Source organism: Argiope bruennichi, chromosome 5 (genome assembly GCF_947563725.1).
Source record: "Argiope bruennichi chromosome 5, qqArgBrue1.1, whole genome shotgun sequence".
Lineage (NCBI taxonomy): Eukaryota > Metazoa > Arthropoda > Arachnida > Araneae > Araneidae > Argiope > Argiope bruennichi.
The window spans coordinates 26,734,532-26,759,920 of record NC_079155.1 but is presented as its reverse complement, the minus strand read 5'-3'; the positions used below and the strand labels follow the sequence as shown (position 1 = coordinate 26,759,920).

The 25,389-nt window shown below is 27.0% G+C and overlaps 1 protein-coding gene across 1 annotated transcript in view; it reads left to right on the top strand.

Annotated features, from left to right (window-relative positions):
• The window catches only part of LOC129968841 (nuclear valosin-containing protein-like), a 28,759-nt gene extending 4,339 nt beyond the window's left edge, over positions 1-24,420 (top strand). Inside the window, exons 2-18 of the mRNA XM_056083121.1 lie at positions 2,432-2,539; positions 4,027-4,093; positions 5,842-5,906; positions 6,404-6,538; positions 8,194-8,413; positions 9,437-9,581; positions 12,114-12,248; positions 12,930-13,015; positions 14,980-15,047; positions 15,369-15,491; positions 17,178-17,282; positions 17,370-17,432; positions 17,843-17,965; positions 18,220-18,426; positions 21,574-21,641; positions 21,736-21,889; positions 24,311-24,420. Of these exons, the coding sequence (XP_055939096.1) occupies positions 2,432-2,539; positions 4,027-4,093; positions 5,842-5,906; positions 6,404-6,538; positions 8,194-8,413; positions 9,437-9,581; positions 12,114-12,248; positions 12,930-13,015; positions 14,980-15,047; positions 15,369-15,491; positions 17,178-17,282; positions 17,370-17,432; positions 17,843-17,965; positions 18,220-18,426; positions 21,574-21,641; positions 21,736-21,889; positions 24,311-24,361 (1,923 nt within the window). The 3' untranslated portion in view covers positions 24,362-24,420. The remainder of the gene's footprint in view (positions 1-2,431; positions 2,540-4,026; positions 4,094-5,841; positions 5,907-6,403; positions 6,539-8,193; positions 8,414-9,436; positions 9,582-12,113; positions 12,249-12,929; positions 13,016-14,979; positions 15,048-15,368; positions 15,492-17,177; positions 17,283-17,369; positions 17,433-17,842; positions 17,966-18,219; positions 18,427-21,573; positions 21,642-21,735; positions 21,890-24,310) is intronic.
• The last annotated feature ends 969 nt before the right edge of the window (positions 24,421-25,389 follow it).

Genomic DNA, 25,389 nt, shown 5'->3' with positions numbered 1-25,389 from the left:
ATGCTCCGATGAATCAGGAATTTTAAATTTTTACATAGGTTCTCTACCCTTTGAATCATATTTAACAAAATATTCTTGAGACACCAATATTTTTAATAAAAATTGTTGAACTCCAACCTACTAAATCAATCACTAAAACTGACTGATTTATGAAATTTCAATATCACTCTTCTATAAATAAAAACGGGCGATTTTAGACCACTTCACCGAGTGTCTCAATGAAGGTACGCTAATCCTCTGCAGGGTTTCTCGACATTGAAATTGAAAACTGAAGGTAATTGAAAACTGAATACTCAATTTGCCTTTGTATTCATACACGATACGCAACGCCTTTGCTCAAGATATAATGTTTTCATTTTGAAGGGCACAAATCTAATCTTCACGCTATCACGTTGTTAAAGTATATACGTTCACTGAATAATTTCTATTATGGCTTTAATATGAGAACAGAATAACACGAGATCGTATTTTTATATATTACAAGCTTATTTTTAACTCAGAGGTGTCACTTATATTTGAACTCGTTTCTGAAACAATTGTACTTAAAAAAGAAAAAAAAAAAAAGAAAAAAAAAAAAAAAAAACAGTACACAGAAGTACTCATTTTTAAATACTTCATTTTTAACAGGGTGTAAAACAATGTGCTCTTGATTCCTTTCTTTCTACTTTGGCCGATCGTCCCCAGCCATTTCGCGAATTGGCCGGCCAAAGCCCGAAATCAAGAAAAGATCGGACATTGGCCGGTAAGTTTACAGCAACGTTGGCCAGATCGCGAATTGGCCGGCCAATTCGCGATCTGGCCGATTTCGGGCTTTGGCCGTAACATATATATAAAACCAATCTAAAGCAAGAAATATTTTGAAAGCGAAACCAAAATGAAAACGAAACGAAATAGTTTCGGAATCGCAACTAAAAATTATTTCTTATTCAAACTAAAACCAAAAAAGGAACAGGAAAAACTTCATAGTATTTAGAGAGCGCAAATGCAGCTACTTCTAAAACACAGATGAATTGAGACAAAAGTGTTAAAATCAAGTTAATAGGATAATCAAATAAACCAAATAAAAAAAGAATCTGGCCTGAAGACTTTTTCAAGGGTCACCCTCAGGCAGGGAAAAATCCCTTTTTTTGAATCCCTGCCTGAGGGTGACCCTTGAAAAAGTCTTCAGGCTGGATTCTTTTTTTATTTGGTTTATTTGATTTTCCTATTAACTTGATTTTAATACTTATATATATATAAAATCATGTTCTGTAGACACTACATTGGTACATACCAGTTGTATGCATCAAACAACATGAAACGAACAGTAAGAATTTTTACTGTCATCCCTCTCAATATCTAGAAGTGAATAAAAACAAGAATTTTGTTTCAAGCTTTGCATATAGAATGAAATAGTATAACTCATATCTACAAATATTTTGCATAATTTTAAAACAAAATTTCAGGTTATAATTGTTTCTACAAAAGATATATATATTATTTTCTTAAAAAAAGGTCTACAAGCTTATGATATCTGTTCCATGAACACAAATTGAATCAATTTTCTTCTTGTTTTGACATTACCTCAAACTATGACCAATTTTCATTATTGTTTTATGGGATTAAGCCATTATTGGGTGTGATTATAAATGATTAGTTTTATCTTGATTGTAAATATTATAGAATTCTTAGCATGGAAATATGAGGAGAAAAAGAAATTACTTTTGAAATCTTAAAAGGGCAGGACTGTAAATATGTGGTTCCAGTTGATTATAATTACCATTGTGCTTGTAATAGGAAATAAGTCTTCTACATATTACCATTTATACCAAATCAATAATAATATATTTATGTAAGATCAATTTATGAACCTACAAATAGAATTAATAACTAAGTTATTCAAATTGCTTCCACCAAAATATATGAATTTAACAATTTTTTTTTTCATTTATAATCAATTAATAATTTAGATAGTTTTATAGAAGTATTGATTTTTCAAGTATTGTATCTTAATACTTATTTAGTATATATTGAGCAAATATTGATATCTCAATATCTAAAAGGAAAGTCAGATATTGAGATAAATGATAATGAAGAATGCACGGACGGGTCCAGTATTACTGATGTCATTGGATTCTTGATGTAAATAATGTTTTTGCAAGGATAAAAAAAAACACCTCAGAATTAATAACCATTAGTTTAAATAAAAATTAAATAGATAATTCTTATGGTTTATGATTGACAATTAATTAAGATTAAATGAACAATTTTTATAATTGACAATTGATTTGTTTTCTATAGTTCTTTGTATAAAGTTCATATGACTCATCAATTCATTAACAAATAAGGGTTTTTTTTTATTGCTGAGATTAAATGTTATTTGTCTACTCATCTAACTTTGCAAAATATTAGCGAGGAGAGTGATGAATTAATTTATATTCTTTATTTTCAGGAAAGAAGTGTTCTGAACGATGGTTTGCTAAATTTGTATAAAAAAGAACTTGATTGCCAGAAAGAAAAAGCTTCCAGTTCGCAAGATGAATCTAATACAGAAAATAAGGTTTTCTTTTAACTGCTTAGAATTTATATAACTATTATAATATCTTAGTCAAAAATAGTATTTTATATAATAAGTAGTTTTAATTTTTTTGTTTTTGTTTGCATACAGTCATGGCCAAAATTGTGGACACTTTTGAAAATAATTATGTTTTTTAAATTTATATGCTTATAGAAAATGTTACTTTAATCTGAATAACAAACACAGTGACGAAATGGATTTCTAACATTCCTGACAAATCACTGTTCTTGCTCTGGAACCAATCAAATGTTAATAATTGCTAGAAGGAGACAAATTCAATAAAAAAAAAGGAAATGGCTGCTGAAAAAGGTGCCCCACATATGCTGATGGTAGAAAAATAAAATGACCATGTCTCCAAGATACATAATTAAAAATTTAAAAAATACATAATTAATTATACTAAGATTAATTTTTTTATCTTACAATTCTAGAAATGATCAGTAAGCTTTCTGTGGATGTTTAAAAAGAGGGAAAAACAGAAATTATTGCTAAGAAGAAAAAAAAACATTTATTTTGCAGAAATTTGCTGAAAAAGTATCGAAATTTCTAATTTCTCTCTAATATGAATACATTGCTAAATTATAAATTAAATGAGATTTTTTAAAATGTTGTGAAATGAAATTTATAAGTAATAAAAGATTGAAAAAAAGATATAAAATGTATTATAATATTACAGTGCTTTAGATAATGGAATTCACTTGGAGTCAATTAGTTGATAATAATTACTATTGAATAAATTACTATTATATAAATTGTCAAATGTTAGCTGTTCTGTAAATTGTTATAGAGCTCATGAAATTTTATAGTTTAAAAGTAAAACAAAATTTCAGACTACAATAGATTACATTTATTTTCTTTTTATGTGTATGACTTTAAACATGCAGTATTTATTTTGTAATGTAATGATATAATGCATACCTGAGTGATATCAGCTGTTTTTATAACTTATAGCCGTTAATATGACAGTCAGATGGTCACTAAATATCCGAGGTGTTTGATGCCAAAATAGAATGGCACAGGCAGGTATATTTTAAATTCTGCCTTGTGTTTTCAAAAACATTGTGTGAATAATGTTTTTGAGTAGTACCATAGTTTTACAGTTCCTAGTATGATTTTGGTTCTTCAAACTACATTAAATGTATAAATTATGGCATTTTAGTTCTATAATCCAAAATAATTTTCTCCAGAATTGTAAAATGTTTAAATGATATCACATAGAATTAATCAGATATATACAAAAATCTGTGACAAAGATTAAATTCTTTACATTCTGTGAATAAAAATTAATAGTTAATGTAAATGTTTCCTAATTTGCTATCTATGACATTATGAAATGACAGGTTTTTTTTTTTTTTTCTTTTTTTTTCCTTCTTTTCTTACTGTCCATTAAAGATTGCCTTTTTACAACTTTGGTTGGTGGTAAGTTATTAAATTCACTAAAAATCTAACTTCTTTTTTTTTTTTTTCAGTCTAAAGAAAATTCTATAGAAACTTCCAAAACACCATCAAAATCAGGGAAGCGAAGTAAAATTGCTGGTAATTATCTGTTGATTGTTGTATTTTATTGTTTACTAGATTGACCTGACATTCTTTATGCTATTTAGAAATATTAGCAAAAATATATTACAATTTTAGTATACTCGCCATGTTTCAGTATTCATTTCACAAATGTATGTCATGAAATGAATTTGGAGTATATTTTAACTTCTAAGCTCTGGTTTTGGGTAATTCTCAATAATGTTACAAAATAAACTAAATTCTAATGTTTAAAGATTTTGTTCCCTTTAAATTTGTTGACAATAATCATAAAGACCAATTAAAGGAAAAAGATTGTTGAATTTTTCTCTTAAAATGTTGTGATATTTCAAAAGTAATGAACTTTTCCATTTTTCACTAGTAAATGGAAAAGTCCATTTACTGATATTGAGTATCTTAAATTTGTTGGATCTTTGAAGATCATGACATATATTTGAGTAAAATAATGTCCTTCTTTAAAATTAGGATGAAATGATGCAGCATGATAGGTAAACTTATCTTTGAAAGTAAAATATTTTGGGTTAAGTCAAAGTGGTATTGTTTATTTGTAAATATTCAAAAGCTATTCTACTTTTTAGTTGACCCATATGTTCCACATATTAAGGATTCTTGATTCTGTTAATCTGGTAAATTGTCATCTTATGGTGATCATGGCTCCATTCAGCTAGAAAATACAAGGCGACCTTAGCATATGCATTGATGCTAGAGTTTGAACATTTGCATGATCTATTGTAGATCTACTTCGATTATCATATCTATATTTGCTCTCATTTATGTCACATCTATGTGTATGTTTAGCTTAAAATATTTTTTATTCACAGTTGGTCCTCTTTTCTTTTCTTTTTTCCCCTTTTTTTGAAATATGACAATAGAAAATTGGCAAGTTTCTTTACCTATTTTTGAATAATTTATATTAATTTCTTATGCATGTTGCTTCACAGCAATTTTTGCCATCAAATTTTCCATCTGCAAAACTTTTTTGATATTTCATTCAATTTATTAAAGTAATCTTTTTGTTCTTATGGCTATGGTGAATATCTAATAATTTAAAAATCATCCTCCAAAATTTTGTAAAAAATAAAACTTGAAGGTGTTTTTTTTTTTTTTTTTTTTCCATATAAATATTTTATATGGAGCATACAAGTAAAAAAGTTTTCAACATTTAGAATATGGAATTTTAAAAGAAAATTTTAATCATTTGAGTAAACGTATTTGAAAATTATCAAGTCATGTGATATTATATTTCATATTAATAGAATGCTTTTAAATTTAAAATACTGATTAATTTTTTTTTATAAATACTGAAGTTTTCAAATATTGAAACAGATTTTATAATTCTACATGTTGAACATATGTATGTGTAAATATTTGAAAGTTACATAATTTTTTTTATCATTAATTTGACAATGTATATTAATAAATTTATGATCAGACCTTAACTCTTATAACTTACATTTAAACTGATAAAAATGATACTTTTTTATGTAAAAATTCTTATAAATGAAATGCAATATTTTAAAGAACTAAAATTTAATGTATTTGTCAATTTTATTCTAAAATTATTTTGCATTTCTTTGTTTTTTTAGTACTTTATTTAATTGAAGAACTTATTTTAATGCTTTAAAAAAATCCTGATTTCATTAATATGATATGCTTTTTCATATATTTTTTGAGAATAATTTATTTATGTTGTGTGAATTTCTGTTATGAATTTATCATTTAATTCTGGTTATTTCATAAATTTTCAGCTTTAACCCCTAAACAATCAACTGTGAATTTCGATAACATAGGAGGATTGGATAAAGTTCTTAAAGTATGTATAAATTTGCATTTTGTTAATATTTGAATATTTAACAGTAATTTTCAATACATTTTTTTGTGATTTCAGTTATTTATCTATATCTATTGAAATGTTTATTTTACATCACTGGAATTATTATTTTCAAGTTATATTCATTGGAACATGTTTATTGCCATGACCATAAAGAGTATTTAGTCAGAAATGCTTATTTTAGTAATTAAATAATATCTGATGAATGGAATGAATTTGCTATGTTTTGTCCTTCAAATGACTTCTGCAGTATGTATTTGGTTAGATATAGAATGTATTACAAGCTAGGATAATTGTCATATCTCTTTGTAAAACATGCCAACAATTTCAAAAGAGATTAATAATAAGAATTAAAATGGTACCATCTTTCTATTTAAGTCATAAAAGGCAAGTTTGCATTCTATGGTGGAGAAATATTATGTATAATGATTATAATTTGGAACTGTTTTTTTAATACGATTTGTTTCATGTTTTTTTAGAAAATCCTTCGCATGATTAGGCATTATACAGCTTTGCCATTGTATAAAAAGAATGATATTTCACCTGTATCAGGCATTTTACTTCATGGTCCCCCTGGATGTGGAAAGACATACATAGCTCATGCAATTGCTGGGGTAAGTATTTTTTTAAAAATATTTTCCTTTGATAAAGTTTTAATTATAGTTTAAGTGGAGGATTTTATATGCTCAATTAATATAAATCCTATGAATGAAAAATGTATTAAGTTGTATATATAATTATGAGATACCTTGTGAAATACCTCATAAAATAACTAAATATAGGGACTAGAGACTTGGGCTAATATAAATATAGGGCTACTAAATGTAGGTATTAGGGCTTATAGTATCCTAAATACAGGATACTATAAGTTGTCTGTTGACAAAATCAAAATTTAGGATACAAAAATTGTGGTTTGTGATTTAGTTTTGCTACCAATACAATATTCTCACAGACTGGCTTTAGGTGAAATCTATTGGAATCTATCTTTCTCAGTCTAGAATAATAGGGCAATTTGTGGAAGGAATGCAGATTCAGATATCATCCTTGCCATATAGATAAAATTTCATGTAAACACACCATGTAAGTTGGTCTTATGCGTATTACACTGGTGTAGTGTGGAAGTTTGTAAAGAGGATACCAGTTCAGGTGCTATCTTCAATATCTGAGTGAGATTCAAAATTCCGAGATCCATCCCAAAATAGCTCTTCTGTTGCTTTAAAATAGGTTGTTAATATAATTAAAATAAAATAAACTTTTCAAGATATTGTGTGTATCTTTTTTATTTATTAGTTGTCTAATTTGACTTTTTTTATATAGAAGATTTAAGACATTATTTAGGACAACTTAGAAATTAAAATTTATTCTCATGTTATTATGTATTGTATCAAGTAATTTAATATTATATGTAATTTTTCTGAAGAAACCCAAGACAAAATAGGTGTTTAAAAACGATAAATTTTTATGACATAGTAAAATAAAAATACATAAAACAACTTTTTAAATATAAAATTAAACATTTAATGTATATGTTTGATTTCAATATATCCAATAGGTATATATTAGTTTGCAATTTTTAACTTTTCTAGGGGGGGAAGAAAATCAAAATTTTGAAAATATTAAAAAATAATGTATATATACTTTTTCTATAGATTCCCTTTAACCAGAAAGCTTTTTGCAGATGTATTCAGAAATTCTTAAACTTTCTTTAAATTTCGATTTTTTTTTAATTAATTACATAATCAAGACATTTTATTTTAACCAGTAAATGTATTTAAATAAGTCTTTATTGAAAGTTCAGTTAAGACCACATTATTCTATATTGTTTTGTGAATTGCATTTACATTTTTTTATACAATCTTATTTATAAAATAATAATAACAACAACACACTTGTTAGATTTCAAATCAACTGACTAAATGAAACTTTCCATTTACATGTCTTGTACTATATTAATACTGGTTAGAATATGTTGATTTGAGAAATACATAAAGGATTAGATTTCATTTAACTAATAGGGCTTATGATTACAAGGTGATTGTTATGGATTATTTAAACATATACCATACCAAGTTCTCCTTTTCCAATTTCTTTTTTTAAAAGTATGACAACTTTTTCAACATATGCTGCAACATTTTCCTACATATATTTAAACATAATTTTATTAAAATGAAATATTTTCTTGTGCTCTTAAGTATTTAAATATAAATTTTGCCGATTAGTAATAAAGTAGAATTTCGCACCTGTATTTTTAATGTTGATTTTTTTATAGGAAATAGGCATTCCAATCATTGAAGTATCTGCCACTGAATTAGTTCGGGGCATATCAGGTGAATCAGAAAGCATGATTCGAGACATATTTTCTGCTGCTTTGGCTACTGGTCGCTGCATTTTATTTATTGATGAAATTGATGCAATTTGTGGGAAAAGAGAAACAAATGAAAATGCTATGCTGAAACGCATGGTAACTCAAATGATCAAATCTTTTGATGGTAAGAATATACTATCATTTTTCTTTACTTACATCCACCATTTGTGCGCTATGAAATAGAATAAATGCAATAAAAATTATTTTTAAAAACATTTAAATTAGTGTACTAAATATATATATTGTACTTATATTCTAAATATAAATTTTGTATTGTACTTATTTTCTATTTTTAGTCTTTATTTTATCATTCAGTATTATGATAATCTGTTTTTCTTCTAACTAAATTTATCAATTAGTTGATAATTAAACCTTAAAAATATTAAAATGGAATGCTTAATCAATTGCATGCAAGTGTGCAAAATTTTAAAACTAGCATATCAAAAATGAAAAATTGATTATAAAATTCCTTTTCTGCAAAGCATGAAAAAGAATCAAATTAAATAAAAGTGCTCAATAATTACAAAAGAATAGAATGGAAATCATTAAATGAATTAAGGTTTGTTTTTTTTAACTCAGAAATGTATACTTTGTAAGCACACACTAAAAAAATATTGGAATTTTAAAAATTAACATAGGATTTTTTTTTATACTTTTATATTTAATTTCAAAAAATGAAGGTAATTAAAAAATCATTACCTATCCAAGATTTGAATAAAATTTCCTACATAACTATTGTTAATTAATTGTAATTTTCCTATTTATTTTCCAATTTCAAAGCCTTGATGTAAGTAAGCTAAAATAATAGTTCCTTTTTTTCCTTTAAATAATTTATTTATTTTTAAACTACATGCTTTATGGCATATTTTCATTTCCTACATATATGCCATCAACCTGTACACTATTTCCTTTGAAATAAATTTAATTTATGTGGCAGCAATTGTTTTTAACATTTTATTTTATATTTTGATTACATTATGTTTCATTTAAAAAGAATATTTTTGTTTATAATTAAAGTATACAAATTTAATTCAGCTTTCAAAATTAATAATTTTCTTTGTTTTACTTTTTTTATTTAACCAAATATGAAATAGTTTCTTTTAAAAGGCTTTTTATTTGCCTGCATAAAGTATTATTTCATATTCAGAATTGAGTCAAAAAGATCCTGAAGGCAATATTGTAGTGATTGGGGCTACTAATATGCCTGACTCTCTTGATAATGCTCTTCGTCGAGGCTCACGATTCACTCATGAGATAGCTATTGGCATGCCTGATGAAGAAGGACGACTTAGGTAAATTTTTTGATATTATTATTTATAAGTGATTATTTAATATTAGTGGTGATTATTTGTTTATCTGTTATTTTTAAAGGTTGTTTTATTGCTGATTATAAGTTTTAAGTAAAAAAATTTTGTGAGCAACCAATTAACACGTGTCATCTATTAATTGATGTTCATCAGCTGCTCATAGATTCACTATATTGTTTAAGAGAAGTTTAATTCATTCATTTTGGAGATCTAAAATATTGATAAATGGATTTATTGACATGGTTATTTATATTTAAAAAACAATAATACTTGGTTTATGTCATAATCTTGATTCTTGATTGTCTACTTTTTACATCTAATAATGGTATCAAATAAGATGTTGCAATATATATATATATATATTCAGTTACAAAAATTCAAAGAACAGAATTAAATTATTTAATGCACAAAAAAAATATTATTCAAATAGTTGTTAGAGTGTTACTGTAGTGTCACATAAAAATTTGCACTTCTCTTTGCTGATTTCTAATCATCTGTTCACTAGATGTTTTTCATGTTCTTTCTAAGATAATTTCCTGTTCATATCTCCTTCAGCTTCAACAACTAATTGTTGTGTACAATATAATGTGTCAGTTTTTTTATTGTTTGTTCTATGCTCTATGCTTTATATCAATATTTGTTTGTTGCCTAAACATAAATTTTTTTTGAAAAGTTTTTTATCTAATTTTTTTATTATCAAAACTGCTTTTGAACTCATCACCTATTGTAATTACATTCTCCTTTACTTCGGAACTTACAATTTTTTTCCTCCTTAATTTTTCTGTTTAATTCCATGTCAAACAAATTTCTTTGAAATGTAGTTTGTTCTGCTAATTTTATCCACTTTTATTTTTCTTTCATTCTTTAACTGAAAACATATAACTTTTCTTGAAATGAGTCTGTTATCTTATTTTACATGATTACTTATTAAATCTTGTAATTAAATGTTAATTTTACCTCGCAAGTAATATTTAAAATACGTTTCATGCCTTTAGAGATGAACTGGTAAGCTAAGAATATAGATTGCCTTTAACTTCAATTATTATTTTTATTATTTTACATTATTTATTGTTCCCTCTACAAACTATTTTGAAATATATGATTATGGTAGATATTTAAGTCAAACTATGTAATTCTAATTTTTTTTTTGTGCTGGAACTTCTTGAATAATGTCAAGTCATATTAAATTGTAGAAAAGCATGACTGTACATTTAACCTGTATTGTATATTGTCTTATATAGTGCTGCATATTCTCGTTCTTATTCCACATTTAAAATGCTGATTTGATTCTACATTAAAATAATGATATAGCATTAAAAATTATATTAGTACAGTGTGTAACAGAAAGTAATCTTCAGTTATTTTCTATTTAGTAGCCTTACATCTTCTCCTTTTTTTTTTTTTATTTTTTTGTGCTTGAATTTCTTGAATAATATCAAGCTATATTAAGTTGCAGAAAAGTATAACTACACATTTAATTAACATCTATCTTACATTGTCTGTCATAGTGCTGTATATTTTCTTTCTTCCTTATTTAAAAATGCAGATTTGATTCTACATTGAAATTATATAGCATTAAAATTATAATGGTACAGTGTGTAACAAAAAGTAATCTTCAGTTATGTAATAATAAAGTTCAAATAATCTAATAAAATCTAAACAGATGGAAAGCTGAAATGCATATTTTTTTATCTTTGAAAAATATATAAAAGGCTATTGTGATTAAAGATATTTTGAAAACTATGTCACTTGTGTTGGTTGCAACATCTGTCTTAAAAATTTGCCATATTCTTTTGAATCTTCTCCTGTGAAATAGCATTGTATTCTTGGTGTTTTTGAATATTGTAAGTCACTTTAAAAAACTTTTTCTGCAATGAAGGGGGTAACTTTTCTGCCATACCATTTATTATATAAGCATATTTGCTGGTTTGAAAGATGCTGTTGTAAGAAATATTTGTAAACAATGAAAATCAATTAAATTTCATCACAAGTATTATTTGCAACAAAATACATTCTTGCAACTTACGTTTGAAATTTAAAAAAAATTACTATAATCAGCAATAAATTTGATAGAATCATTGAAAAGAGTATATGTATATTTGAATTCTAAGATGATGTGACAATCATTTTTATTCAGTAGTATTTTTACAAGATATTGCAAAAAATACTAATCTTTTGATAAAATTTGAATTAATTAATATTTCCACAGTGTATATTTCTGTTCTTCTTTATATTTTTTGCCAACTATTAATTGTAGTGTATCCTGTAGACTGCCAAGTGCACACATTTTGTTGCTTGTAATTAGTAGAGATTTATGTATTATTTTTTCCATATTGTAATGGCTTGTTTATTATATTAAAATATTTTTCATTCTTTCTGCTAAAGGTTAACAGTTCATATTTTTTGAACAAGATAGTTTTTGTGTTGCAATATTCTTTATTTGATTATATTTATAAAAAGATAATTTATAATTTTGAATATCTTAAAAATTACTAAAAACGAGGTTTACGCCCCTAGCATTTTGAAAGCAATTTGTAAAAAAAATCTGTGTTCAGATGAGGATTTTCACTGGGTAGCTCATCATACTCCTGGATATGTTGGAGCTGATTTAAAAACTCTGGTATCTACTGCTAGGATGAAAGCATTAGATAGGTAAGATTATAAATTTGATATTATTAAATAATTGAAATAAATAATTATATTAGTTGGTAAATATTTACTGTACTAGTAACAAATAATACGATTTCCACAAAGATTTGGACTCATATGAAGAATATGTGAAAATTGAAAAGGAAAGAGAAGTAAAGTGTGGAGATTCATGTAATAGTTTAATACTATATTTCTGCCACAAATGGTGCAAGTCTGCCTCTTAAATGGTTCAAATGTTAAGTAAAAATTAAATATTTGAACTTGACATTGATGCATTACTTTAAAAGTACCTATATTTAAGATCAAATCAATGCTTTGCTTGTATCAAAGGGTTAAAGCAAAATGTGAACTCTAAGTACCTGTCTTTAAGATCAAATCAACACTGTGCTTCTACTGAAGGGTTAAAGCAAAATGTGAACTTTAACTTATTTAATATATGCATATACATTACATTGCTTCAATTTATGAAGAAAAAAAAGATAATATTTTTTAAAGTTTCTTTTAAATTTACTTTTATGATTTCTTATTTTAGTTTTAACTGACAGTATTAGTATTTTCCTGATATTTATTATTCATTTTCTGTTTTTCGTTGTTTTATAATTTGAAGTATATATAAAAATTAAAAGTTAATTAAATACAATCGTATTTGCTTAATCTAATCTTTTATGTTACTTTTTTTCTTAGGGTTGATTCTTCCTTACCATCAGATCAAAATAGTGAAAATGTAGAAGATTTTGAAGAACTTCTAGATGCACAACCTTTATCTGAAGGTGAAATTATATATTTTATGTACTAAACCATATCAAAGAAAAAAGGGTAGAGGAGATATATTTGCTTTCAAACTTTCGTAACAGAATTATCATGCTGGAAGTAGAATTATCATGGTGCATGGTTCTATTAATTCTATTTAACAAGTAAAAATAGAATTAATATTAGTCTGACAGTAAAATAACCATGATTGATGCTTTTTTGTGACGTGCTGAAAGATCACAACTAATATAATTCTTTGTTGCAACTATAATAGAAAAACTAAGATATTCATTTTGTTTTTAATAAATTGTAAACATAACTTTTAAAGTTGATTTTAATACTTCTCTTATTTCTGTTTTTAATTTGCAATTGACTGAATGTTATTAAATAAAAGTGCTATATTTTAATTAACCCTTGTTCTATGCAAAATATGTTACTTTCAGAAATCAAATGTTCCTCCACTTGCTATAGATAAACATACACGATTTGATTGCATTTCATTAACATACTTCGTACTTTTTAATATCACTATTATTTAAATTGATATTTTGCTGATTTTCTTTATTTATTTTCACTAAGTATAGAAGGGTATGTATCTATATCTTTTTTACTGTACAGCCTTACTTAAATGAATAAAACTGAGATAATGGTAGTGATATCTAATTGCAGTAAATTTTTTTATGACCTAAAATTGATTACAGCTGAAACTTGGAGAGCTTAAAATTTTATTTCGGAACTATGAAAGATATGAAATGCAACTGAGTATACTTCATTATTTTATGGTTATATAAATTTCTTATAAGTTTTATTAATTAATTTGCATTTATTTTAAAATATCATGCTTTTCTTGTGTGATGAAAGAATTGAATTAGTAATTAAATACTATAGATACTTTACACATCTTTAATTCTTTTGGTTAAGTTATTCGTGCTAGTAATGGATAATGTTATGCTGAAATGGTTATACTCTGTATTCCTGCTATTCTATTCTTTCTAGGACAAGTTTTAGATGATGACTCATAACTATTTACTATAGTTAGACTTTACTTCCTTTGCTATAGCTTTCTTTGAAATTTATTTCGCTATTTAAAGATATAGATATATAATCTCTATAGAAGGAAAAATTACAATAACAGCTTGTACAGTTATAAATTCAGTAATTATCATTGTTTTTTAACAAAAAATTATTAACTGCTGTCAATATGAAATTTACTGTCAGCATTTGGAATGTTTTAAAATTATTATTTGTATGTATCAAAAATGTTGAATTTTAATTCTTGGTTTGTAGGATGTTATAGTTGAACTGTATAATATACTTTGCAATACTTAATTTTTGTTATGTTTGAAAAAATAGAGGAATAAACTGAAAACTAAATTTATATATTAAATATTTAAAAGAAAAAAAATCATTCTTAAATATTATATTTATTTCAAATAAATTGCTCTTTTCAAGATATATAATTTGGATCGGTGTGTTAAATACTGTAAATTCTAATGCAACACTTGGTGATCCAATACTCTTATGTTTGATGCACTTGCTAAAACATATTATTTCACGATAAGCCATTTCTTTGCTGTTAAGTTCTCACCCTTTCAGTTTTTTTTAAATTTAATGCTCAGCACCTTAACATAATATTTTTCTTTCTGGCATATTGTTGGCTCATTTTGCACTTGTGTCATTCATTGTATAATGCAGTGATATCTATGATTCTCTTATAGTCTGGACACTCATTGTAATTATAATCCAATATTTATTTATCCCTTATGTATCTGAATGGATTAAATCTACTGTATTAGGAATTTGCTGAATGTAATTTAAAAAAAAATTTATATAAAATGTATCTGCCTATATAAATGCAGGAATTACATACTATAGCTTGTTATGTGAACACTTTTAGATATTCTAATATTATTTTTGGTTTGTTTTTTTATTTGGATGTCTTTCTTCCTAAAAATTAGAAATTAAGAATATCTCTTTATCATAGTCAGAAAATGGTTTCAAAAGTATAACAACTCAGAAGAAGAAATTGTTCTTACATTAAGAGATTTTAAGGTAATTATCAGCTTGTATTACAAATTTTGAAATGCTTATCAAACTTCCCTTCCACGTATTTGATCTCTACCTCCTAAACTGATTAGGAGGGTTCCTTTCTACTTGTAAATAAAAAATAAAATAATAAATAACTTGCTAATAGGCAAGAAAATGCATTTATGAGGCTTAATTTAATTATTGTATTTAAATTTTTTTGTAGATATTTTAAATTGTAAAATGAAATAAGAAACAGTTAAATGGGATATGCATAGAAAAGTGTGTTGTTTACATTTTGTTGTTTTAAAATAGTTTTCATATTTTATATTTTTAAATTTGTTTCAGGCTGCCCTTAAAGAATGTGTCCCTTCTTCTAAAAGAGAAGGTTTTGCATTTGTGCCTGATACTACTTGGGATGAAATAGGTTCTTATGATGATATTAAAAAGGAGTTACAAAGAAGCATAATGGTAATTTTTTAGGCTAAGTTTTTTAATCCCATTTTCTAAATGAAAATTAAACTAAGTAATTTTGTAACTTATTTAAAATAACTTTAAAAAATGTTTTAAATATATGCTGAAATGAGTTACAGATTTTTGTACTATAGTAAATTAAATATAATAATCAGTTCTGAATTATCTTGCCTCTGAAATTTCAAATTGGGATGCCGAACTACTGAATAAATTGAGTCCTCGAAATATTAAAGACAATGTTAAATGCTGTGCTCCATCCTCTATTAGTCACAATATCTATTAGATAATTATTTAGATTAATTCATTTAATGTTGTTTTATTTAACTTTTAATTTACTACAGTTTGAAACTTCTTTACAGAATGCTTATTTATTTTGTAATGTGAAGTATTTGTTATAAATTATAAAGGGCAAATTATAAGAATCAGATGAACATATCAGAGAATAGACTATTTTTCTGTAAGATACATTTATCATTTAACAATGAAAATTATCATGTGACTAATGACAGGTTAAGATTTTAGTATTGCCATAACTGACATGATTATTCAAATAGCTTTGCAGCTAAAAATCACATGGATTGAGGCAGGGTATTTTTCAAAATCTTACTGTGATACGAGTATTCATTTATCCTCCAAGGCCAATCAGAATTAACATAGTAGAAAGCAGAAAACTGGAGTAGGAGGTTTCTTTGTATTGCATAAGAATTTTGTGAAGTCAGTTTCTGGAATATTTAATAAAGTGTATTCTAAAATAAAGAATATTCTATATAATCATATAAGATAAAAGATTATATACCTTTCAATCTCTACAAATTACATTATTAGTGCTACCCTAGTTCCATCTCTATCCACTTGAAATGCACTCTTCCCTTTACTAAAAAAATGTCAATAAAAAAAATATCTGCTGTTGCAAATTTCAAGTTATCATGTGAGAAATTTTATTTTTAAGTCATGTGGTATCACTCTGACAGAAAAACATCATGTTCTCACCTGACTCATATTTCACAATCTCCACCAAGCAACGGTTTTTGACCATCTCAAAATCAATCGAGTTCTAAGAATTTTTTCTTGAGGCCAAAATTTTTTTGGGGGGAAAAACCGGTTTTAAACAATCATGTGATTATCAGATTACGCATACGGCGATATTTAGAAAATCGCTCCTCTTTCATCTGAAAATCGTTTGAGATCCAAAACTTTTTTTGCCAGCTAGAAAAATCCAAAACTTAAAAAAAAAAAAAGAGAAGAAAAAATTATATATTCTATTTCTGCCCTTGCTGTTTTGTGTTCATTTCCATTTTCTTCTCTTTGCTTCTTCGGTAACTTCTTATGACCTGCCCTTTATTGGCCAGACAGAAGAATTGGGTACATGGTGGAATTCATGTCAAGTTGTAACTTTTATGTCAAATGTAACAACCTTCTTTATCATTTTCTAATACCCTAAAAGTGAAAAATTAATGCCTCAAAAGCAATAAATTGCCAATTTTCTGCACATGCATTTGATGGTTTCAAAAACCTCAAACCAAAACAACATCATGTTCTCACATGATAAATATTAGATTTAGTATCTAATCCTACTAATGTTTGTTGTGTCTTTTAGTTTTCAAAAATTCTGTTGAAATGTATATAATCTGTAAGTTATGGCATATATTCAATACCTAACTTTTTTGATTTTACAAATTGTAGTGGGCTGTAGAAGATCACAAATTTTTTGACCGCAATAAAGTGTCATCAAGCAGAGGTATATTACTGTATGGTCCAAAAGGCTGTGGTAAAACGCTGCTTGCTAAGGTAACATATAATGAACTGTTCAAAGTTTTCAGTGCTGTTTTGTTCTTATTAATGAGATGTTTTTAATTGCATTTGTATTTTGTGTAGGCTGTTGCTAATCAGTGTAGCATCAATTTTATTGCTGTGAATGGGCCTGAGCTTTTAAATATGGTGAGTTACTATGCTTATAAATTTTGTTTAATGGGCATGTATGAAAAAAATATGATTTTTGTATGCTTCAAGTTTAGCTCAGCCTTCTTACCGAGTTCTTGGTGGCATCTCCTATAAGAAATCGATTTTTAATTAAATCAATGTGATAACTGATAATTAAGAGTTCTAAAATTATCAAAATACTCTGTCACCAGAAACGAATAACTGTGTAAAATGTTAGGAATTTTAGTACATGAGATTTAGAAGTGCCATATATATCTTCAAAATTAGTCACTCTAAAGTCTTGTTTGTCATTTTCATTTTTATATTTTTCAAAAGGGTAATCAAGTTGAATGTGAGCAATTTTGAAATCCTGAATGTATTTTTCACCAACCATCAACTGGAAACTATATATAGTTTTATTTTTGTAGTATGTTGGGGAAAGCGAAAAGGCAGTACGAAAATGCTTTGAAAGAGCAAGGAATTCAGCTCCTTGCATCATATTTTTTGATGAATTTGATGCCTTATGCCCTCCCAGGTCTAGTTCAAAAGAGGTATGTAGGAGAATATTATAATTTATTCTGGTAAAGATATAATGTAATAAGTAGTTTCTTATCTTATTTTTTTAGATTTTAATCATTGTATCATATTAAAGCTTTTTTTAAAGTATTTTTGGCAATGTTAAAGTTGAATAAAAAAATTACTTTAGAAACTTAAAAAAAAAAAAAAAAAAAAAACACTAAACTGAAACTTTCATTTCTCTTGAAACCTATTAAATAATTTTAATGTAATTTAAAATGTTTTATAGAATGTGGCCATAGAAAGAGTAGTAAACCAACTATTAATTGAATCAGCTGGAATATCTGGACGAAAACAAGTGTTTTTAATGGCTGCAACTAACAGATTAGATAAAATTGATTCTGCAATGCTTAGGCCTGGGCGTTTTGACAAAGTTCTTTATGTTGGATTGCCTTCTCCTGCTGCCAGAATAGAAATACTCAAAAGCCTTATAAAAGTATGTATTTATTTTTGTTAATAATTTTGTAGTCTATTTCAAGCATTGTTTATTTTATGTTATATAGTTTTGAAATCAGTTGATATATAAAATGTATATTTTGTAATTTTGTTCTTTTTTTTAAATTTTAACTGATTTAACTTTTTAGTAGCATTAGGTTTTTGATATTCTATTATTAAGTATTCTAGTTCTAATTTTTATTTTTATGAATGAATTTAGTATATTTTTTTATTATGCATTTAATGTTATTGTTATGGCTTTGCTATTTTATCAAATATTTATTTCGGATATATTTATCTCTACAAGGTGCATTTGTAGGACATTTTTATATTTGATGCGTGAATCAGTTAAAATAGAAAATTCATTTTCAGACTAAATACTGTGTATATAATATTTATATAAAATAAGTATTAGTAATGTATGTTGCAAAAGATCAATACAGTGTGCCCTAACCAGATAAATAGATACAAAATGAATCTGTAGTAAAATAAAGAAAGGAAATGTAATAGTGCCATCTGGTAATGGTGCTACGAATTAAAGTATTGCAGAGAAACATAAGAACAAAAATGATGCGATGTTAAAATAGAATATATAAAAACAATACGATTCATTTGGGGACAATAAGATATTCCTATTACACTGGAAGATATATACCCACCTAGGTGCCATGTTTTCCTGTTAATATCTCAGATCTGATTGTCATAGATTAACTAATGTAAGTTTTAATAGAAAATCTCATACACTTTGACAGATTGTTTAAAAAATAATGCACACACATGCAACATGTATTATTTCATATGCATTATAGATGCAAATATATGATAACATTAGAGATTCTGTTTCTCTGCAAGCGAAGGAATCTTCTCTATTGTAATATTTAAGAACCAAATCAAATTAATCATTAAAATGTGATTGAGACAAATAGTAATCGACTAACAGGGGAAAAAAATGCTGAGTACAGAAAAAAAAAAATGCTAAATAGTTTATGTGTGCATCAATAAATCAGTTAATTTAAGCATTAAAAAAAAACTGTACCAATCGCTAGATTCCAAGTTGATAGAAGTTGGGGATTTGCATTTGATAAAAATACAGGCCAAAAGCAAAGGGATATTATTAAGTCCACCGTAGGTTAAACAGTATTGGATGTTTATATTATTGATACTTTACTAGCAGCCTTTGGTAATCCATTGGTTCAACAAGTCTATTAGTTTTGTTTAATTTTAATTACATCCTTTATGCATGTCTTGATATTTGTGGTTCCCTCAACAAAATGATTTAACTTCAGTTTAGGCAGACATTTAAATCATTTTATTTTCATGGCCCTACACCAGTTTTATTTTTTGTTTACATGAGCCTCCATAACAAAATCAAGTTATATGATATCACAGTAATGTGAAAAATGTAATGGTCCATGTTGTTTAATTCATTGTTAGTATATAGTTATATAAAGTGTTTAAACTTCATTTTCTTTTTCCTTTCTCAAAATGCATTGTAGATTCTAATGTTAAAATGGTGGGCTATATTTTATTTATTATATATCACCATGTTAGCAGCATATCAGCAATAGCATGTTAGGTGCCTTGAGAATTAATTTAGAGGGTGTTAAAGATTGGCAAGTACAGGGTTAGCAATAAATAAGTTCAGAGGGCTCTAAAATGTGTTCTATTGGTGCAAATAAGATAACATTTGAACTACAGTTTATTCAGATGATACACTTTACATTTATTAAATACAAAAAAAAATCACCAATAGATGGCACTGTAACACAAATGGCATTTATTTGCATATATTGAAAATGTGAAACATAATTTGCATTACAGCGCATGTCTATTACCATTTTTTTTTTATTATTATAAAAAGAAGGCGGATTCTGCACAAACATTAGTTTCTTCTCTGTTCGTCATACCTACGTTGCAAGAAAAAGCGCTACTGGTGAAATTGTTCTACCAGAACCAACAAAACTCCGTTGCAGCTCTAAAGGAATTTCGTCGTATGAAGCAGATATGAAGAGGTCCTATGTCTTCAGGTGCCCTACGTAAGATGATGCAGAAATTTGAAAAATCTGGGCAACGTGGCATTCTTCCAGGTAAAGGACGGGAAAAAAAAAAATCCCGTCTTCCAGCGTCGAAAATGTTGCGACCGCGCTCGTTGAAGCCAGCAGTCAGTCGCCGCATAATAGTGTGGGTTTGCCGGTTGTTTCCCGTGTTCTGGATATGCCGTCTTCAACTGTACGAAAAATAGAAAGGCAGATTTTGCATTTTTATCCGTACAAAAGCAAGTCTGTGCACTTGTTGTAGGACGGGGACTTAAGGTCCGTAAAACTTTTGCACTTCAGTTCCTTGCTCGAATGGTGGTAGACATAACTTGGCCATGGAACATTTCGTGGAGTGATGAGGCCCACTTTTTCCTTAATGGGCCACAACTGTCGAATTTGGGCAGAGCAAAACCCTCATGTTATCCAGGAACAACCCTTACATCCTGAAAAAGTGACAGTATGGTGTGGTTTTACAGCTACCTTTATCATTGGACCGTATTTTTTTGACGAGATAACTTCAAATGGAATCAAAACCTGTTCCGTCACAGGACAATGGTACCATGATATGCTGAGGGATTTTGTAATCTCAATTGTTCTACAGTTTGGATGCCTTCAAGACATCATTTTCATGCAGGATGGTGCACCACCTCATATTAATCGTCATCTAAAGCGGTTGTTAAAACAGCATTTCACACGAGTTATTAGCAGTCATTTCCCAATAGCATGGCCTCTTCGCTCACCGGACATCACTCCTTGCGACTTTTGGTTGTGGAGTTATTTGAAGGACAATGTCTACCGTCAAAGGCTATCATCTCTACCAGATCTGAAGAACAACATTCGGCGCTATATTCTTAATATTCCAGCAGAGTCACTCCGGTCATCTACAGAAAATATGATTCTCCGATTGGAGCACATTGTTGAAAATGAAGGAGGACATGTTAAGCAATTTTAATTTTACTTTATTTAACAATTATAAACCATATTAAATGGTTTTATGTGTATTACAACCCACCCAAGGCCGGTCTGATGAAAAAGTAATTCAATAACAAAGCTATATATTTATTACTATAATGAACATACTTTAACTGTTTAATGAACGATTTTTCTGATAGGGAAGAACTCTCGAAGAAGGGCTTGAATTAGAAAAAATAGCATTAGATCCAAGGTGTGAAAATTTTAGGTAAGATATGCCGAATTGTTGAAGTATTTTTCAAAACAATTGAAGTGTCGAGATATTTTGAATTTTTCTTATATCTTATTATTTTTTCCGGCAGTGGTGCTGATCTTGCTAATCTTATTGAGGAAGCAGGTTTAAAAGCCGTGGGGGAAATGAGGAATTCAGGACAAAAGCGGGAAGGCGTTTTAGTTCTTTCTATGAGACATTTTGATGAAGCATTTGCAGAAATCAAACCATCCATATCTGAACAGGTTTGCAATTACATACTTGCATTATAATTTCTGTCTGTTTTTGTACTATGTTAAATTATTGATGATATTTTCATGTATAAGTTTTACTCAAATGCTAATTTTTTAAAATAGTCTGTTAGAGAAATTGGATTATTTAAAATATTTCTAATTGATATGAAAAATGGTGAATGGAAACTGATATGAAAATTAATTGTAATATTTAAGAAATTCTTAAATAATTAATTTAATTAATCTCAGTCGTAATAATTATACCGTTACTGCAATTTTATACTTAGGTTCTATTTTTAGTTAGATTCCTTTTAGAAATTCTATTTATTCTAATAGTTCTTATGAAACAATGTACGGGAAAATTCTGCATTTCTTTTCTGGTCTTGGTCTTAAGAACCCCAAACATCATAATTCAGGAATTTGTAAATATCTCACCTTGCTCAAAGTGGAAGGAAATGGTGGAGTTGCCTACTTTTGTGCAGTTTGGCGACTTAATGTTCTGATTTTACTCTTTTCTATTTTGATTTTGAAAATCTTTTGAAAGTATGTAGAAGCCTTTTTACATTGCCAATCTGTTAATTGTGGCTTTGCTTTCATTGAATCATTTTGACGAACTATCATAAGCACTATGATGGTGTCTAAACTGCTAAACTTGGCTGAGAATATAAATCATTTTAAGGCGTAGTGTTTTGAATGTTTTCTGTGCTCTATGAGATTGAAATGTAGTAGTCTGTTGAAGACTATCAACTATAAATATTTGAATCAGTTTCCACTATCTTAATTAAACTATTCAATCGATGATTATTATTTTATGATCACATTTTTATCTTTACTTATAATAAAGATAAAATTGTGTATGTATGTTGGAGCTCTATCAACCATCCGGTTTAACTGCAGATCCAAATTTGGCACATATAAATTTTGAAAAGTTGGAAATTAAGCTGAATTTTTTGACGATAGCTTCCAAAAATTTTACACACAAAAATAAATTTTATACCATTTTAAAAATTTAAAAATTTGTCTTTTTATTGATACAAATTAATAGCCATACAAATTTTTCCTGAATTCTGACAATAAAAAAAGTTTTTTCCCCCCTAATTTCGTAAAAAAAAAATGTTGCCCTGAAATTAAAACCGTTTTTATTATTTCAAATATTTAATTGCGTGATTTTCTTTCACTGTTGAAAATTAAAGGAAATGAATTCTGTTTAGTTTACAAGAGTAATTTTTTAAAAAGTTACAATACCGGGAAATTTAGAAGGTATATTAATTTAATATTTACATTTTTAATTGCATTATCATCTTATGGAACCATCTCCATTAAAAAGATTCATGTCCACAATAAATAAGACAAAATAGCTTGGCATTAATATTAGATAATTTGGCAAAATCATGGACATGAAGTTTTATCTAAATGATTTATCTGAAATCAAATATAACTAATATTCCTAATGAACCAATTGGTCACCTGAGGTTTCTAGTCTAAAACATGTACTTTGTGTCCACTTTCTTTATACAATGAGGAGAATCGAGTATATAGTGCGATATAGTATCTCCTTCCGTTGAGCAATTAGATCCAAGATTTAGCAGTGATATACAATTTTGGCTATATGCACACCAATCCCTAAATTGATGTATCTAGCTTTACAATGTTTGAATCGTATTTACATGAATATTTACACATGCTAATAATCAATCTGAAAAGAGATTTGATCCAAAATTGGATTCACATCCACTCATCTAATTCGCTGATAAAATTAACATAAGACTATGTTCTATTGTTTTCTCATAATTTTAGAAGGGATTTAATTAATAAATATATTTTGAATAAGCATAATTCAGTTTTCATTTATTTATATTTATCCCAGCATTTGGTTTGGAACTCATATTTTACTATATCTTGGCTTTATTTTTCTTATTTCCATCCTTTTTTTAATAATATTTCTGTCTCAAGATCTTTTATCTGTAAAATTTTAAATGTCTGGCTCATTTCCATAATTTTTCACAATCTGAAAAATTTCTAATTAAATCCAGTTGTTGGAAAAATATCTATCTTCATTAAACAGTCTAAATGACATTACTGTTATTTGATAAATTATGTTAATTGTTAAATCTTAGAATGAATGTTTTTTTATTTGACACAGTATAGCATTAGGAAACAGGGCTTGTATATATAAGTAGGGGAAGGAGCTAAGCTTCAAACAAAGAATTCTTTTCTAAAAGTATTATTGTAGTAGCATAATGTATGAACAACTTTTTAAAAATAAAGTTACATAATTAGTTTATTCAATGAGGGTATGAATGAAACAATTTATATGCTGATTGCAAATCCTTTTTTTTTTTAAATTTTGTTTTGTGTAAAAAGAAAACAGATTATTTGTAAATGTATTTAATTTGAAACTGTTTTTTAACATGTATCTTTTTTGTTTTGTAGGAGAGGAGATATTATGAAAAATTAAGTGCAGGACATTCAAAACATAATTAAGTTTTTACATTTTGTTTTTAAATTTGTTTGTATTTTATGTATCCATTTTTCAATTAAAAAAAAAAGAAAAAAAATTTTTTTTGGAGATTTTATTTTATAAGGGAAATGTATATTTCAGCAAATATGTTTTTCTGTGAGCAAATTTAATTACTATAAGTGTTCCGACCTGTCACTTGTGCTGCCCTCTTGCGGCAAAGGGAAAAACACTTCAGTCTATCGTGAGCGAATGATGTGTGCGGTAGCAAGACAGCGTGCTGCTAAGCAATGATGACCAGAATAAAAGGAAAAAGAGTCCAAAATTATTCTTCTCTTTTAATAATGTGATAGCAATCGACATAAATTTAGTGCGTGTATGTTCAATAAGTAATTTTATAAAATCCACCTTATTGGATTTGATTTCGTTGATATTGTTGCAAAAGAAATTTATTATGCCTTCCTTCTTCCTAGCATTGAATTGTCACATTCATGTCAAAGTGCAAACATGCTATGTGTGATCTCTTGTAACAAATGCATTATTTGTTTATAAAATTAACTTTCAAATTCTAAAATTTGTATAATAAATTTGACTATATATCATCAATTCGGTATATCAGTCTGAAGTATACATAAAAGAAGAAACCATTCATTTTCTGAATTAAAAATGGTATATTTGTATATTTTTGATGATAATAATAATCTAGCAGATGATTTTCAAAAAATACCATAAATTATGAGAAGTTAATATTAAAATTCATCTATTTAATACTAATTGTATGCATTGAATATTGTTCATACTATAAAGCGCATACTAAAAGAACACACTAAACCAGTTTCATTAAAGATTAATAATGAATAAAAATTGTTTGCATGCATCTTTTAATATAATTAGTTGATAAAAATATTTTTTAATTATTTTGCACTATTAAATAATAAGACTGTTTTAACATTAAATAGTAGATTTTGATCACTTTGTACTGGATAAGATTTTAGCATGAAATAGGCAGCTTTAAGATGTAATACAATATATTAGTTCCTTCATAAGTGTAACC